Source organism: Bos mutus, chromosome 14, assembly GCF_027580195.1.
Source record: "Bos mutus isolate GX-2022 chromosome 14, NWIPB_WYAK_1.1, whole genome shotgun sequence".
NCBI classification, from domain to species: domain Eukaryota; kingdom Metazoa; phylum Chordata; class Mammalia; order Artiodactyla; family Bovidae; genus Bos; species Bos mutus.
This window is the reverse complement of record NC_091630.1, coordinates 21840996-21857895: the sequence shown is the minus strand read 5'-3', so window position 1 is coordinate 21857895 and position 16900 is coordinate 21840996. Positions and strand designations below refer to the sequence as shown.

The 16900-nt window shown below is 40.1% G+C and overlaps 1 protein-coding gene across 1 annotated transcript in view; it reads left to right on the top strand.

Annotated features, from left to right (window-relative positions):
* The window catches only part of DPYS (dihydropyrimidinase), a 97755-nt gene that overhangs the window by 40836 nt on the left and 40019 nt on the right, over positions 1–16900 (top strand). Inside the window, exons 5-7 of the mRNA XM_070382824.1 lie at positions 9071–9227; positions 10047–10188; positions 11651–11793. Of these exons, the coding sequence (XP_070238925.1) occupies positions 9071–9227; positions 10047–10188; positions 11651–11793 (442 nt within the window). The remainder of the gene's footprint in view (positions 1–9070; positions 9228–10046; positions 10189–11650; positions 11794–16900) is intronic.

Here is a 16900-nt window from a genome sequence, read left to right as displayed (position 1 = left end):
AGACGTACTGTAATAACACTTGTGAAGGTATTCCAACGTGCAGTTGTTAGGGGCAGCAGAGGTCCAGAATAAACTAGCGTGAGAGATTATTCCATCACTGGCATGTAACTTCTCACAGGTGACCAAGCAGTGTCACACCATTCACATGGTGACCGTGTCAGCCAATCCGAGGGCAGGTCCACGGGGAGTACAGAGTGACAAGAGCTGGTGGGCACAGTGGCCTTTTTCAGTGGATTTATTTACTCCATCCTTATTATCTCACATAATTTCTGAATGTAAAAGAGCAATACACATCTATTCATCATTGTCTTGCTTAAAAAAGGAATGATTCAGCCTTACAGATTTGTAATATGAAGATTTCCTATCAGTAAATCCTTTTGCCAGCCCATTCTGTCATCCAGGGCTTTGCCACTCAGGGTGTGGTCCCTGGAACACAGCATTGACATCCCCTGAGAGCTCGTTAGAGATGCAGATCCTTGGACCTTGTGCCAGATGCACTGAGTTGGAATGTGCCCTTATAACTAGAACCCCAGGTGATTCATATGCATATTAAATGTGAGAATCATTGCTCCCGGAGGCACAAAAGAGATCCAGTTATTAATCGTCTCTATTGTAGTTGCCTAGAAATACAACACTCTCATTATGTTGGATTTTATTGTTATGTTGCCAGCTATATGCCCAGAAGATAGCAACCTGAGGGTGAACGATTATAACAACCAACTTTGTTTGTTGAGTGCTTAATACGCACTTGGCACATATTTCAATATATCTTGTTTCAAGTTTTAGTATATGTTATCTCATTAATACACCCTAACATACGTTATCTTTTCAAATTGTCATAACAATGCTTCAGGCAAAATTTTTTCACTGTTTTGTGATTGATGAAATTGAGGATTGGGAAAGTTTGGTAAATTAAGCCCAAGTTCACTTTACTAGTAAGTGCTAAAGCTGGGATTCAAGTCTGTTCAACCCTAAGTCCACATTTTTAATTACTCTTTACTCTGTTCAAGAAGAAATTGGGTTACAGTGTTGGGAAATGCAGATGTCAAGTTTATATTTGATTGGTTTTGCTTATTGGCCTTACATTTTTTAGAAACATATTTAAAATGTTACTATCATTCTGTTATTTATCATTGTTAAAAGAAAAAAAATGCCAGAAATAGAAATGATGAAGACTGTATTAAGTAAGAAGTAAGCATTCCCTCTCTCAGCTCAGTCTTGGAACTAGAATTTTTTAACCATATCTATTTTTTGTTGGTGGTGGTTTCCTCCAAAATCCTAAGCCCTAAGTTTGTAAGCAGTGACTTATTTTTTGACAGTATAACTTGATTCTAAGTGGTGAAAAAAGAGCAATCTAACTTACATAAATCTAACCCTCCTGAGTTTTGTTAGTAGTAAATGTCACTTCAGATAATGTTACTTAAATTTATGTGTTTTGGCTAATTTTTTGTGTGGGATCTCCTTATCATCTACTAGGTTCAAAAGAAACCGAGAGTCCCAGTATTACCCTCTCTGTCTCCTCCTGACTTCTGTCGGTTCCGTTATTATCTTCACGTGGATGGGAGTTCCAGCGTTTGTACTTGGCTCTATAACTGGGCTTCCCGGGTGGCGCTAGTGGTAAAGGAGCCACCTGCCAGGGCTGGAGACGTGAGAGACATGGGTTCGATCCCTGGGTCGGAAAGATCCCCTGGAGAAGGGCATGGCAACCCACTCCAGTATTCTTGCCTAGAGAATCCCATGGACAGAGGAGCCTGGCGGGCTACAGGTCATGGGGTCACTAAGAGCTGGACAAGACTGAGCACTTAACACTTTTTCCTGGATTATCTCTGTTTCTTACTGAGTCAATTTTTCAGTGTGTGTGTGTGGTATTTTTTTAAACATCTTGGCCCATCTTTTTATGTTGTTTGTTTTTTCAAGTGTCTGGTGATCCTGGGCTGTCCGTGTTATGACTGGACACTGCAGGTGGTTGAGCAGGGAGCTGGCGTGGACTTCCTCCACTGTTGAGCAAACTCTGCCCCTAGTTGAGAGCACCAGCAATGAGACTATGAGCTTAGTGAGTGTAAATGGGGCATGGTCACTGGTGAGCTTCAGTTTCAGGTGTTGGGGCTTCACTCTGTAGCATCAGCACCACCTTAGGAAGCTTAGTTCCCTGGGCAGAGGTGGGGACAGGGGCCAACTGCCCCATCTCATCCCCTTCCCCATGCCCTCCCCACCCCAGGAAAAATGTCCGTCATGACCCTTCTGCCCTTTGAGCTCAGGCTGTTGCTGCCACTACTTCCTGTTATAAGCACTGCAATCCCGTCTGCTTTCTGTCTACCTACAGTCTGTCAGAACCTCTGGTGAGCCAGGTCCCTCTTTTGTTCTCAGCACAGCCCTGTATTTTGTTCATCTGTTGTACATCTTCACCAGCGTTTGATGTGAGCTGGAAAGGAAGAGAGGGGAATACATGTTCAGTGAATCAACTTTCATTCAAAGCTTGCCGTTTCCCTTTGTTCATACCTTGATATTTCCTTTTAGGGTTCAGCACCTGCAATAAAACGTGAAAAGCAGGTTATAGGAAAAAGAATACAGCTTCCCCGTGCACGCCATTGAAAGCTTGAGTTGCCTTTGACAGTTTGCAAGGAATTTCGATTTCGTGTGTATTTCAAGTCTCAGTAATCCAAGTTGAGCAACTAGATCTAGGCTAGTTCCCATCCACTCGTGCAAAAATGAGGCAAGGGGGTCAGAAGGCTGTCCCTAGAGTGTGTTTCTTCCAGAAGTAGAATTCCCCCTCCGTTGTTCCATACCTCCAGTAAAAAGTTGGGTGAACCAGCTGAAATCGTACCTCGCCTAGGAGTTCCCATCTGCCTACTCTCAGATCTCTTTCACTCACTGTTCACTCTTTGTCTAAATGGTACGGGCGTCTGTATATGTCATGTGCTTCAGTGACAGAGGTACTTTTTACGTTGGTTTGAGTAGCTTTGGTTATCCATGTTCCTTTTTTTTTGCCACATATTGACACATGGGATTATTAATAGTGTTTAAAAATCATTGCTCACCTCTCCTTCCCACCTCCCAGTAGAACATGGATGCACATGAATTCAGTATTTTTCTGGTGCTTTGCTTAGAATGCTGGTGATTTCTCTCTGCAACTTACTTGATGCTCTCTTTGGTGTATATCTGTTATAATTTGTTTACCAATTAAAGACTGAAATTTTTAATACTAATTTCTCTATATAACTTGTTTCAATTTGTCTTAATAAAGCATAATTCTGTTTTACATCCATATTCATGTCTTTCAGGTATAAATATGACTCTCACTTGAACTTTTTAATAAAATGTTTTGTTTATACTTCATAAAAAATGAAGTTATTGGATGCCTAATATATGCTTGACACTGCTCTTGGCATTGAATTTGCAAAGACGATTAAGATAATTTTGATTCTCAAGCAGCTTACAATGAACTGGGCTACATTATGGTTGAGTTTTTTTTGTTGTTCGTTTGATTTGATTTTGGTTTGACATTTGTAGAAAGCTTTATTCTTCAGGCTTATTGCTGTAAAACACAAACTTCTCTTCCAGGAAGGTTTAGATGTCTTATTTTCCATTTTATTTAAACTCTACCTTCCCTTCCTCACATATTCCTCTTGTGTTGGGGACTAAGGGGGAGAAAGGGCCACACAGAGGCCTCTCTCTGCCCATGTGTTCATGCTGCCCCCTGCTTTTTGGTGCTGAGTAGAGTGAACCAACAGAGAAGGCAATGGCAGCCCACTCCAGTACTCTTGCCTGGAAAAGCCCATGGGCGGAGGAGCCTGGTGGGCTGAAGTCCATGGGATCGCTAAGAGTCGGACACGACTGAGCAACTTCACTTTCACTTTTCACTTTCATGCATTGGAGAAGGAAATGGCAACCCACTCCAGTGTTCTTGCCTGGAGAATCCCAGGGACGGGGGAGCGTGGTGGGCTGCCATCTATGGGGTCGATAGAGTCGGACACGACTGAAGCGACTTAGCAGCAGCAGCAGAGTGAACCAAATCTCACTTCCACAAGTACAATGAGCTGATGCTTGGTAACCGGTGCTTTTCCTAAGAAAAGATGGATGTATGCCTGAGTCAAGATGGGTTTGAATCTCAGACTTCCTTTATTCTTTCCTGAGCATGAACATCTGAACCCTCCTTGTCCTTTAAATTTAGAACATGGTGATTTACCTTATGTCTAACTGCAAACCAATTCAAGATTGCCCAGTTTATTTTTTTTTATTTTTTTTTAAGACTGCCCAGTTTAAAACACTGAAAAAAAAAAAAAAGAGAGAGAGAGAATTGACCATAAGAAAACTAATGTTTGCTGCTGCAATAAAGTACCACAGACTGAGTGGCTTAAACAACAGAAATTAATTTCCTTACCATTCTGGGGGCTAGAAGTTTAAGATCTGCGGCTTGGCGATGTCAGTCCTTTCTGCGGCCACTGAAGGAAGGATGTTCCAGACCTCTCTCCTCAGCTTGTAATGCTTGCCTCTTCCCTGTGTCTTCACGTTGGGTTCCCTCAGTGTGTGTCTGTGTCCATATTTCCTGTTCTCACAAAAACCCCAGTCTTATTAAATGAGTGCTCGCTTCTAATGACCTCATTTTAACCTAATTAGCTCTTTAAAGCATCGTTATCTCCAAATATAGTCACATTCTGAGATACTGGGGGTTAGGACTTTAACATGTGGATTTTGACAAGGGACACAGTTCAGCTCATAACATGAAGTGATTCCAGGATCCCAGGAAGATGCCAAGTACTTTCATATATGTTAATTTATTTGATCCTCACCAAACTGCCACACTAGAGGGACACTACAATCCCATTTTGCAGATGAGCAAAACTGAGACCAAGAGCAATGACTCTTCTTGCACAAGGTCACCAACTAAAATGAACAAAATCAGAATTTGAATCTAAATCTGTGTGATCTACTTTATTATGCCCCTTCTATGTGTTATCCTTCTCAATTATTTTTTTTTCTTTATAAGTGTAATGTTTTGAATCTGAAGTCCAGTAAGGTTCTACTCTGTCTTTCAAGCTGGGACAAATTTTTTTCATGAAAGTGTTTGGTCACCAATGCTTCCGCTCTTGGGCACCTATGCCAGCTTTTCTGCATCTTTCAACCTTTTCTAAAAGATGCCGTGACTTGATTAAATGCAGCTCCCAAACGTAGACAAGATGTTAACATCTGCTTTCTCACTTGCATTTAATAAACAGTGATTTTATTAGTGTTGTCTGGCCAGGGATCGGGGCAGTGTGGGTTGATCTGACATGTTTCATTATTTAGAAATCTTAAGAATCTCTCAGAGAGCAGAACTCCTTCAACTGGGAGATTGCATCATAAGTGCAGATTCTTTGTTGGTTTTGAGCCAAAGGATGGAGAAAGAAGGAGAGAACGTGCATGGGGAGACAGAGTACAACATACTGTGAAGCTTGCTGAGGCGGTGGGAGGACATTAGTGATGGAGATGTACTATCTCCCAAGGGTTGTTGAAACCATCTGCTCTCGAATATAATCAAGAGAGAACAGATCTAAGACTTTTCATTACCAACCTGTTAAGTATAGTAAATCAAACCAGTAAGTGAAATTGGAAAATTGCTTAACCAAGTCCACAGATCTTATGGTTGACTTTTGAAAATATATATGCTTTTTACCAAGAAATGAAAAATAATACTTTTCCCTGCTAACATAGTGCCTACGTGTGGTATGTTATTAGTGTACTAGGGTTCTATAATTCTCATGTACCACTTACTCCTGTGTCATGGATGAATTAGTCTTATTGGGGGTCAATTTTTTTTCTTTCAATTTTTATGTGGTCTATTTTTAAAGTCTTTATTAAATTTGTTACAATATTACTTCTGCTTTATGTTTTGGGTTTTTGGCCAATGACTCATATGGGATCTTAACTTCCTGACCAAGGATCGAACCTGTACCCCCTGCATTGGAAAGCAAAGCCTTAACCACTGGGCAGCCAGCAAAGTCCTGAATGTGCTTCTTTATCTGTCAAACCAGTGTTTGGGTTTCCATGAAGGTCAAATAAGATACATGATCTTCAGTCCACATCTGCAAACTCCAGAGAGCTATACATAAGTTATATTTTTTATTACTTCTTTATTTTTGGCCCCCAATAACAGAACCCACCATTATGCTGAATTATCTAGTTTAATTTTTCACTTTATAGATTACCTAGGTCCCTTGTTTTCTTTTCACTGCTTTCCTGCTGTTTAGCCTTTTGAAAGTGTCTTAGAACCATTGTGAAATACAGGGAAGAGTAATTAGGAATTTTTACTTTTTTTAAGTATTTAAAGATACTTAATGGGGAGTCAGTTGAAAATAGCCCTATTAATGGAGAGTTTGTTAAGTGGCATATCACATTTTAAAGGTGCTAAGCCCTTCCAAGGAAATGGCCTGTCATCTGGTTTCAAAACAACCCTGGCAGACTCCTGGTAGATGCTGACACTTTTAATTTTTCCAGAGAGCTATTAAAATTGTAGAACTTTTGGAACTATATTCCCATACCACCTTGATGGGCCAAATGATTGAACAGAACATGTGATAAGAATCTTTCCTCTGTGATGAAGCACCATGAAAAATCCTGAGTTGGCAACTTGTAAAGTTATTGCAGATCAAGTATCTGAGTTTCTCATTGTCTAAACTATCCGTTAAGAGTTCTCTTGGACTAGGAAGTTCTCTTTTACCTGCAAATAAAATACCCTGTCTGTCCTGTTATCTCTCCAATAAATAGTGCATTACCTCTTAGTTTGGGGCTTTCCCAGTGGCTCAGCAGTAAAGAATCTGCCTGCAGTGCAGTACAGGAGACACGGGAGATTTGGGTTTGATCCCTGGTTCAGGAAGATCCCCTGGAAAAGGGAATGGCAACCCACTCCAGTATTTTTGCTTGGAGACTTCCATGTACAGAGGAGCCTGGCAAGCTACAGTCCATGGGGTTGCAAAAGAGTCAGACACGACCTAGTGACTAAACAACAGAAAGTTCTCAGAGGATAAATTTCATTGACCGTGGTTTGATACTGGGTTAGTTAAGAGGCAAAGTTGGTTAGGCTTCAAGCAGCTTTGTTTTCAGGGTTTTTCAAATTCCTAGGCTCACTGGAGGAAAATGGCTTGTTTGGGGGAGAAATGATCTGTGTGATAATAGTATGCTATGCTCCAATTCAGCACAACTCGGGCAGCTGGTGGCCATCCGCTGTCAGGACTCTCTGAGGACATCAGTGGATTTCAGTTGTATATCAGGATTTTAACTAAGGTCTGGCATCTGGTTAACCAGAGTGAAGTAACTGGGATGCCAGCCTCTCTCTTCTGTGTATTCTCCTTCAAGACAGCTTGGATGTAATCAGGTGGATGCCAGAGAATCTATTATAGTGCTGACAAATGCTAATCAGAGATAGGCTTCTGATTTTAAATTTAAATTCACTATGCGCTATTAACTTTTCTAACATTGTGTGCTTTTGATAGTCTCATTTGCATGATTTTATAAATATGCATTTCTGGCTACAATTTTATTATCTGAGTGTTCTTTTATTTAACGTTAAGCTTTTAGAGGAGGTTTTTTTACCTTAAGAGTGTGGAAAGATGATCAGTCTATTTGTGGTTAGGCTCTACGTTGTCATTATCATCAGAGTAGTATAGTGCAGAGATTAGGATTGATGGAATGAAAATGCCTGGATTCAGATCCTACTTCCTCCCCCAACTTGTGTTGAGTTGTAGTTTAACTGTACAGAGGTTGTTTAACTCTACAAGCCTTAGCCTTGCCTTTTAAAATTTATTTATTTATTGAAATATAGTTGATTTACAATGTTGTGTTAGTTTCCAGTGTACAGCAAAGTAATTTAGTCATACATACATATATAGTATGTATGTATATTCTTTTTCAGATTCTTTTCCCTTCTAGGTTATTTTAAAATATTAAATATAGTTCCCTGTGTTATACAGTAGGTCCTTGGTGATTATGTATTTTTTATATATACTGGATTGGCCAAAAGGTTCATTTGGGTTTTTCCATAAGCTGTTAGGAAAAACCTGAATGAATCTTTTGGCTAACCCAATGGGAGTGTGCATTTGTTAATCCTAAACTCCTAATGTATCCCTCCATTGGTAACCCCTAAGTTTTCTATGTCTGTGTATCTATTTCTGTTTTGTAAATAAGTTCACTTGTATCTTTTTTTCTTAAGAGTCCGCACAGAAGCAATATCATATGGTATTTGTCTTTCTCTGTCTGGTTTACTTCACTTAGTATGATCATCTCCAGATCCATCCGTGTTGCTACAAATGGTGTGATTTCATTCTTTTCTGTGGCTGAGTAACGTTCCATTGTATGTATGTACCACATCTTCTTCTTTCGTTTGTCGGTGGACACTTATACTGCTACTATGCTTTGACTGTCGTTAGTATCGCTGCAGTGAACATTGGGAATGCATATATCCTTCGGAATTATAGTTTTCTCTAAATATATGCCCAAGACTCTTCCTTGAATGGAGATAATAATAGCATTTTCCAGACAGGGTTTTTGAGAAGATTCCATTAAAATGGCATATATATCAGCCAGCTTTTGCTAGGTTATGCTCCAGTAACAAATTTACCTAAAATATCAATAGCTCACAGTAGCAGAGATCTGTTTTTCATTCATCCATCATCAGGTGGCTCTGCCTCTGCTCCATATTCTCTTCATTCTGAGACACACCTGAAGAAGCAGCTTCCACTGGTCTCATGACAAGACTCATTGTGGCTTTAACAGCTCCTGCCCAGAAGCAGCACGTGGCACTTCTGTTCATATTTAATTGGCCAAAAGAAGTCATGAGGCCAAGCCTAGTATCAGTGAGTGGGTGCAATCATCTACCACAAGCTGCAATGCACATTTACCATAGTAAAGGTTCTACTGACCATAGTAAAGGCTCAGTGAATAGGAGATTTTAGTTTTCAATCTAGAGCCACTGGAGAGGTGAAAGACAAAGGCACATGATGGTTTAGCTAGGACAGGGAGACTGATATTAGGTGTTTGTCAGTCAGCTCTCTTAAGAGCAAATGGAGGTGCTGATCACTTCCTTTGAACTTTCCAGGGAAGGTGGTCTACGGAGAACCCATCGCAGCAGGTCTCGGCACGGATGGCACCCACCACTGGGATAAAGAATGGCTCCATGCCGCCCATCACGTTATGGGTCCACCCCTGCGACCAGACCCTTCAACACCTGACTTCCTCATGAATCTGTTGGCTAAGTAATCAATTAGCAGATGACTGTGAAGTGTTTTGCCAAATTAAGATGTTTTTCAAGTCTTAAAATGTGAAGGATTTGAGTATAGGAGGTTGTGTGATACCAACTTGACCTTCCATTGACCTCCCAGTCTTCTGTTCTACTTGACCTGACAGGCCCTGGGGAGTCCTGCAGTTGGGGACCAAAAAGTATTGGCTTCATTACGTTATGATGTGGTGTCAAAATCTCTCCCGACCACAGTGAAATCTGATCATTTTTCCTGAAGTTTTCCTCTGCTTTGATTTTTTTTGTTGTCTTTTCTATCTCTTGTTGCTTAGGGCCAGGTCTCTTCTGTATGCCCTATTTTTATCAGACAGAATATTCTTAAGTATTTTCCATGCTGATATAACCCAGGAACTGGATATGCCTGTGGTAGAGATACAAAAGATGATGATCTAGGGAAGAGCCACAGGTAAAAGACAAAATCCTGCCCTCAGAGCAGGTTATCCCCATGAAAGACCATTCAGACCATTTACAGATGATTTTTGGCATGGAGGGGTGCATTATGATCATTTTTGTTGATGAATACACCATTCGTGGATATTTTGACATTCCCCATTCACAGATACTCAGATCTGAGTTAACAGAGAGCTTTTCCCAATAGACTGTACAAGAGTTCACTTGCCACTTCCTTCCAGCCTTGAAAAGCTGCTCATTCTCCATTGCGGTTTTCTGAGTTTCAGCTGAGAATGGGGTCAGGGTACCAGAGAAAGGTATGGTAGTTTCCTCCTGACATTTTCTATCTCCTCACCCACCCCTGCTCTCATGTGTGTCTCTTTTACAGCGATGACCTAACCACCACAGGGTCTGACAACTGTACTTTCAACAGCTGCCAGAAAGCTCTTGGGAAGGATGATTTTACTAAGATTCCCAATGGAGTGAATGGTGTTGAGGACCGGATGTCGATAATATGGGAAAAAGGCGTGGTGAGTGTCATGGAATTCAGTTTGTTTTGCTGAATTCTTCAATGAGGATCTGGTCTATTTTAGGACCAAAGTTCCAGAAGCCTTCATGAGAAGCTTCTTGATTGTTTTCACAGAAGTGGCCACTGGGAATACTGCCGCATCACCACCTCCATGCCACCTCCCCAGATAATAAGGAAAAATACTTTTCTTCTCTGCATAGTTTAGAGGATGCTTTGCGCCATGGTGCAGACATCAGAGTATAATTTTAGATTGGGTACCAAGAGGATTGTTTTTGAAGTCTTTGAAATCTAATAGCCCTTCTATCTGATTTCCATGTTTGTGGAAATCATCCCAGTTCCTCATGTGTCACTGATATAAACACTTGGAATGATTGAAAAGACATGAAGGGTTTTTATTACATTTGTACCCCTTTTTCATATAAAAACATAAATGTCCCTTTTAAAGAACTTTTGAATATTATGGTTAAAAAGCTACTGTATGAGGTCACATAAATCATAAATCCAAAGCACAGACATTTTCTTTTAATTTCACAGTTTAGCAGTTTCTACCTGAGGATGAAGAATAATCAAATGGCTAAATGTTCATACATGAGCCTATCCGGGCGGCTGACGAGTGTAGTTGTAAAGATCAGCAGTGAAGACTTGCTGGGTAGGACCTGAGGTCCCCAATGTCATGCCATCCTCATCCATCTCTCAGAACCCCTCCCTTCAATGATGTAGTAATCACATCTCTGGACTTTTTTTCGAGGCAAAGACCCTTTGATAATTAAACAGACCTTAAGGATGCTCTTGCCATATAAGTGTGTATAGGGATAAACTCTCAACATTAAAAAAAAATCATTTTAAAAGGATCACATCCCACTGAAATGTGTCCATATTAAAATCTCTTGCAGCAGACTGTCCATGACTGTTGGTTCATGTAGATTTTAGTAGAGCAAAAACTGAACCTCTTGGCTGATTTTTCTTTTTTTAAAAGTCTTGTCACCTGATTTATAGGCCTATCTTATTTTAATTCTGTAGTATTCTATATAATATCTACATGATTATCTTATACATCTTATCTATAAATCTTAGGTCTGCAGTAAATAATCCAGATCGTAAATGTAGTAGGTAGTGGAAGTAAAAAGAATTGGAAGTCCTGTTACCAATGTTTAGCTCTTTTCTCTGTGATTCTGGGAAGAATGGGAAAAATTTGTGCAGATGTTTTGTTAAGTTGATAGGTTTTTGAAAAGTTACTTTCAGGCTTCCATATTTAACCCCATTCATCCCCATCATTATCACAATGATTGTTTAAGATTTATCAGTATTCACAGATGTGTTTGGCCTCACAGTATACAAAATTAGGTGTGGTTCTATTTGGTTCTAAGAGATACAAGTCTCCTACTTTTATCGATAAGAGATTTTTAGTGTTTTATGATTTATCAGAAAAAGAAATGTATTTTCTTCCTTGAATTGTTTTCCAGCACAGTGGCAAAATGGATGAAAACCGGTTTGTGGCAGTTACCAGCACAAATGCAGCGAAAATCTTTAACCTCTATCCAAGAAAAGGAAGAATAGCTGTGGGCTCAGATGCTGACATTGTGATTTGGGACCCAAAAGCCACAAGGTAAGCCTAAGTTTTTGTATTACTTGGCTTCTTCATGGAGAAAAAGCACTAACTTGCAAAGAAATTATTCATTGGCCTTAATCAGCCATTTCTTCCTAGGTGATTTATTTAGGCAGGCTCAGGTATTATAAGCACAGGGTACAGATTTGACTGTACAAACATTCTTTTGTTCTCTTTGGCATAGAAGATGCAAAAGTTGTGTTGCTTACCTTCTGTGGAAATGCATATGTGTATAAAACCAATATGAATTTCCCAGTTCAGTGCTGGGCAAGCGCCTGAGTTCACAGGGAGGAAAGGTACAGAGCAATGAAGAAAAGGAAAGGCTTAGTTTAAAAAGGGTTGCATTGAAAACTTGAAATAATTATAGCCTTTTTCAAGCTTTCAGATAGAAAAATTCCAGCACAAAGGATGTCACTTTTAGCCACATTTTCCAGCTCAGTTCATCTTTAGCCTGTCGTTCCCAGTAGACTCCGGCTTTTTGTTTCCAATTTCCATAATTCTATGTTAGTATGGCAGGTTGGCCAATTCTACCAACTCAGAAAAGCATTCGGTAGAGACTGAAGCTTTGTTAATTTCTCCTGATAGGATGTTGATGCAGACAACATCTGCATCCTGATCGTGTTTTTCATAAACTCTGCAGCTGTTAATAGAGAAAACCCCACATACTTTCACATTGCACGTGTGTGTGCACAAGTGCATGTTGATGCACATGTGTGTGTGTAAATGGGGATAGGTAAGACCGTCTACTATTACCAAGAGACATTTGTTTAAAGGGTTTATGTGGTGGTAAACAAAAGTCTATGCAAACAGACCCTGTTTTATCGGACTTCAGACACCGTGTTTTTAACTAATTGAGGGATTGTGGCAAACCTGCTTGGAGCAAGTCTGTTGGCTCCATTTTCCCAACAGTATTTGCTCAGTTTGTGTCTCTGCATCGTATTTTGGTAATTCTTGCAACATTTCCAGCTCTTTCATTATTATTGTGTCGGTTATGGTGATCAGTGGTCTTTGATGTTACTGTTGTAATTGTTTGGAGATGAGCTGAGCCCGTGTAAGACAATGAATTTGACACATGCTGTGCGTGCTCTTACTACTCTACTCGATGGTCATTCGCTTGTATCTCCCCCGCTTCTTGCGCCTCCCATTCCCTGTAACACAACGGCATTGAAATTACGCCAGTTAATAACCCTATCAGTTCAGTCAGTTCAGTTGCTCAGTCGTGTCTGACTCTTTTCGACCCCATGAATCGCAGCACGCCAGGCCTCCTTGTCCCTATAGCAGCCTCTAAGTTTTCAAGGAAAGGGAACAGTTTCATGTCTCTTACTTTAAATCAGAAGCTCAAAATGATTAAGCTTAGTGAGGAAGGCACTCTGAAAGCTGAGATAGGCTGAAAGATAGGCCTCATGCATCAAACAGCTAGCCAAGTGGTGAATGCAAAGAAAAAGTTTCTGAAGGAAATTAAGAGTGCTCCTCCAGTGAATACATGAATGATGAGAAAGTGAAACAGCCTTGTTGTTGATATGAAGAAAGTTTTAGTGGTCTGGATAGATGATCAGACCAGCCATAACAGTCCCTTAAACCAAAGCCTAATCCAGAGCTTTGCTGCTGCTGCTAAGTTGCTTCAGTCGTGTCTGACTCTGTGCGACCCCATAGACGGCAGCCCACCAGGCTCCCCCATCCCTGGGATTCTCCAGGCAAGAACACTGGAGTGGGTTGCCATTTCCTTCTCCAATGCGTGAAAGTGAAAAGTGAAAGTGAAGTCGCTCAGTCGTGTCCAACTCTTAGCGACCCCATGGACTGCAGCATACCAGGCTCCTTCGTCCATGGGATTTTCCGGGCAAGAGTACTGGAGTGGGGTGCCATTGCCTTCTCCAATCCAGAGCTTTACCTCTCTTCAATTCTGTGAAGTCTGAGAGGTGTGAGGAAACTGCAGAAGAATATTCATAGTTTGAAGTTAGCAACGATTTGTTCATGAGGTTTCAGGAAAGAAGTTGTCTCCATCACATAAAAGTGCAAGGTGAGGCAGCACGTGCTGACGTAGAAACCGCAGCAAGTTATCCAGAGAATCTAGCAAAAATATTTTGTGAAGGTGGCTACACCCCACAACAGATGGTCAATGTAAATGAAAACGCATTATATATTCCTGATATCAGAAGAAGATACCGCCTAGGACTTTCATAGCTAGTGAGAAGTCAATACCTGACTTCAAAGCTACAAAGGACAGGCTGACTCTCTTATTAGGGGCTAATGCAGCTGGTGACTTTAAGTAGAAGCCAGTGCTCGTTCACCTTCTGAAAATCCTAGGGCCCTTAAAAATTATGCTAAACCTACTCTGCTTCTACTCTATAAATGGACCAACAAAGTCTGGATGACAGTACATCTGTTTGCTGAGTGTTTTAAGTCCACTCATGAGACCTGCTTCTCAGAAAAAAAAAAAATTCCTTTTGAAATATGACTGCACCTGGTGACCCAAAAGCTCTGATGGAGACTCATGCTGTTTTCATGCCTGCTAATCCAACATCCATTCTGCAGCCCATGGATCAGGAATAATTCCAACTTTCAAGTCTTATTGTTTAAGCAATACATTTGGTGAGACTATAGTTGCCCTAGATAGTGATTCCTCTGATGGATCTGCAAAGTCAGTTGAAAACCTTTTGGAAAGGATTCACCATTCTAGATGCTGTTAAGAACATTTGTGATTCATGGGATGTGGTCAAAATATCAACATTCACAGGAGTTGGGAAGAAGTTGATTCCAACCCTCATGGATGGCTTTGAGAGACTCAAGACTTCAGAGGAGAAAGTAACTGTACATGTGGTGGAAATAGCAAGAGAACTAGAATTAGAAGCCTAAGGTTATGAAGTAATTGCTGCAATCTCATGATAAAATTTCATGGATGGAAAGTAGTTTCTCATGAGCAAGCAAAGAGAGTGGTTTCTTGAGATGAAGTTACTATGAAGGTGTTGAAATGACAACAAAGGATTTAGAATATTCTGTAAGCTTAGCTGATAAAGCAGAGGCTAGGTTTGAGAGGATCAACTCCAATTTTGAAAAAAGTTCTGCTGTAAGTAAAATTCAATCAAACAGTCTTGCATGATGCTGCAGAGACATTTTTTTTTTAATGAAAGGAAGAGCCAATCATTGCAGCAAACTTTATTGTTGCCTTATTTTAAGACAATTTCCAGACTTCTCTTGTGGTCCAGTGGTTAAGAATCTAACGCAGGGGACACGGGTTCCGTACCTGGTCAGGGAAGATCCCACATGCTGTGGGGCAGCTACTGAAGCCTGCACGCCCTGGAGCCCTTGTTGTGCAAGAAGAGAAGCCACCACAAGAAGCTCGCTTGCCTAGAGAAAGTCCTCACAGAGCAGTGAAGATCCAACACAACCAGAAAGAAATAAATAATAACAAAAAAGAAGTTGCCACAGCCACCGAAGCCTTCAGCAACCACCATCCTAATCAGCCTGCAGCCATCCACATCCAAGCAAGACCCTCCATCAGCCAAAAGATTAGGACTTTGCTGAAGGCTCACATGATGGTTAGGCCTTTTTTAACAATAAGATAATTTTTCATTAAGGTATGCATACTGTTTCTTTAGACATAATGCTATTACACACTTAATAGACTACAATATGATCATGACTTTTATTTGCCCTGGGAAACCAAAAAAATTCATGTGACTTGCGTCATTGTGACAATTGCTTTATTCCAGTGCTCTGGAAGCAAACCTGCCCTCTCTCCAAGGTATGCCTGTATTCTTCCAGATTCATTATTCATGGAGTCTCCTCTTCAACCACCTATTCGACCCCATTTCTCACATTCTGCAGTTTTCACATTGAAAAAGATGAATAATGATAGTGCAAAAAATTCTGACTGTGGATTAGAGAAAATTCTTAAAGGGTTGGAGAAGTAAGATATAAGTCAAAGAAATCCAAAGACAGCTAGATCATTTCAGTACATCCTGCCAAGTAAAGATAACATTTCTCTGTGTTTCAAAAGGACATTAAAATAAGAAAAGTTTTTTTTTTTTTAAGATTCTGAGAGTCAGAGAAATAGAACCCAATAATTCATCTGCCTCCCTGATCACCACAGGCAAAATAGCTGAGAACACCTAAAAATAAAAAAGTATTGCAAAGAATGACACCAGCCAAACTAGATAAATGTAAAATAACCATAATAATACATATCTTATTTTGGTGTAACACTTTCTTAGGTTATAGAACGTTTTCGCATTTCTTATGTGATTCTAAAAAAAACCATCTGAAGTAGGCATAATAATTATTATCAATATCTCATTACAGATGAGAGAGTGGACATTCAGAGACCTTAAATAATATGCCTGGATCCTGCAGCTTAGCATTGATGACCTAAGACCAGACCTACACAGCAGGCTCTCAGGCTGTGCTGGTTTTCATTATGCTTAGCCTTTAGTTATATACAATAAGCAGACATCAAGAGAGAAGACTCAGAACTAGTAATCAAAGGCCAATATATGACCTTTCCCCAAAAGACACATATATAAAAATGTAAGTATTTAATTTTCTGTTATCATTACTGTTATAAAGTGAAGGACAGGTATTATATAAGAAATATTAGAGAACTGATGAAAAAAGTGGTAGAGAGAAACTTAAAAGCACAGAGGCTTTTTGGCTTGACCTTAAGTTAGTTATTTTAGGCTAGAAATTAGGGAAATTAAGCAAGTAATATATAGATCTTTAAAAAGAATAAGAACTTAACATCTGGATCATTATAGGCTATTATTCTGAAACAAGTGAATAGGAAAGGAAGGACAAAGAATGTTGTAGAAATCGGTAGCTAACGCTGGTGAGAGAGTGGTCTAAATTTATATAGTCCAAAAACATGACTCAAAGAGACATAATCACAGCCTATAAATATCTTCCAAGCAACAATATATGTGTAAGTAAAGGAAGCGAATTACTCACAACCTGGAGTTCAGGTTGTTTTTCTTTGTCCACTTGTCTAAGGAAGACAGTGCTTTACACCTGAGCTGGTGTCGTTCTCAGACATTGTAAGAACCAAGGAGACTCCTAAGGCTGGTACCACGGGAGATAGATATCCCGGAGAAGGGTTAAAGAGAAGATCCACAGG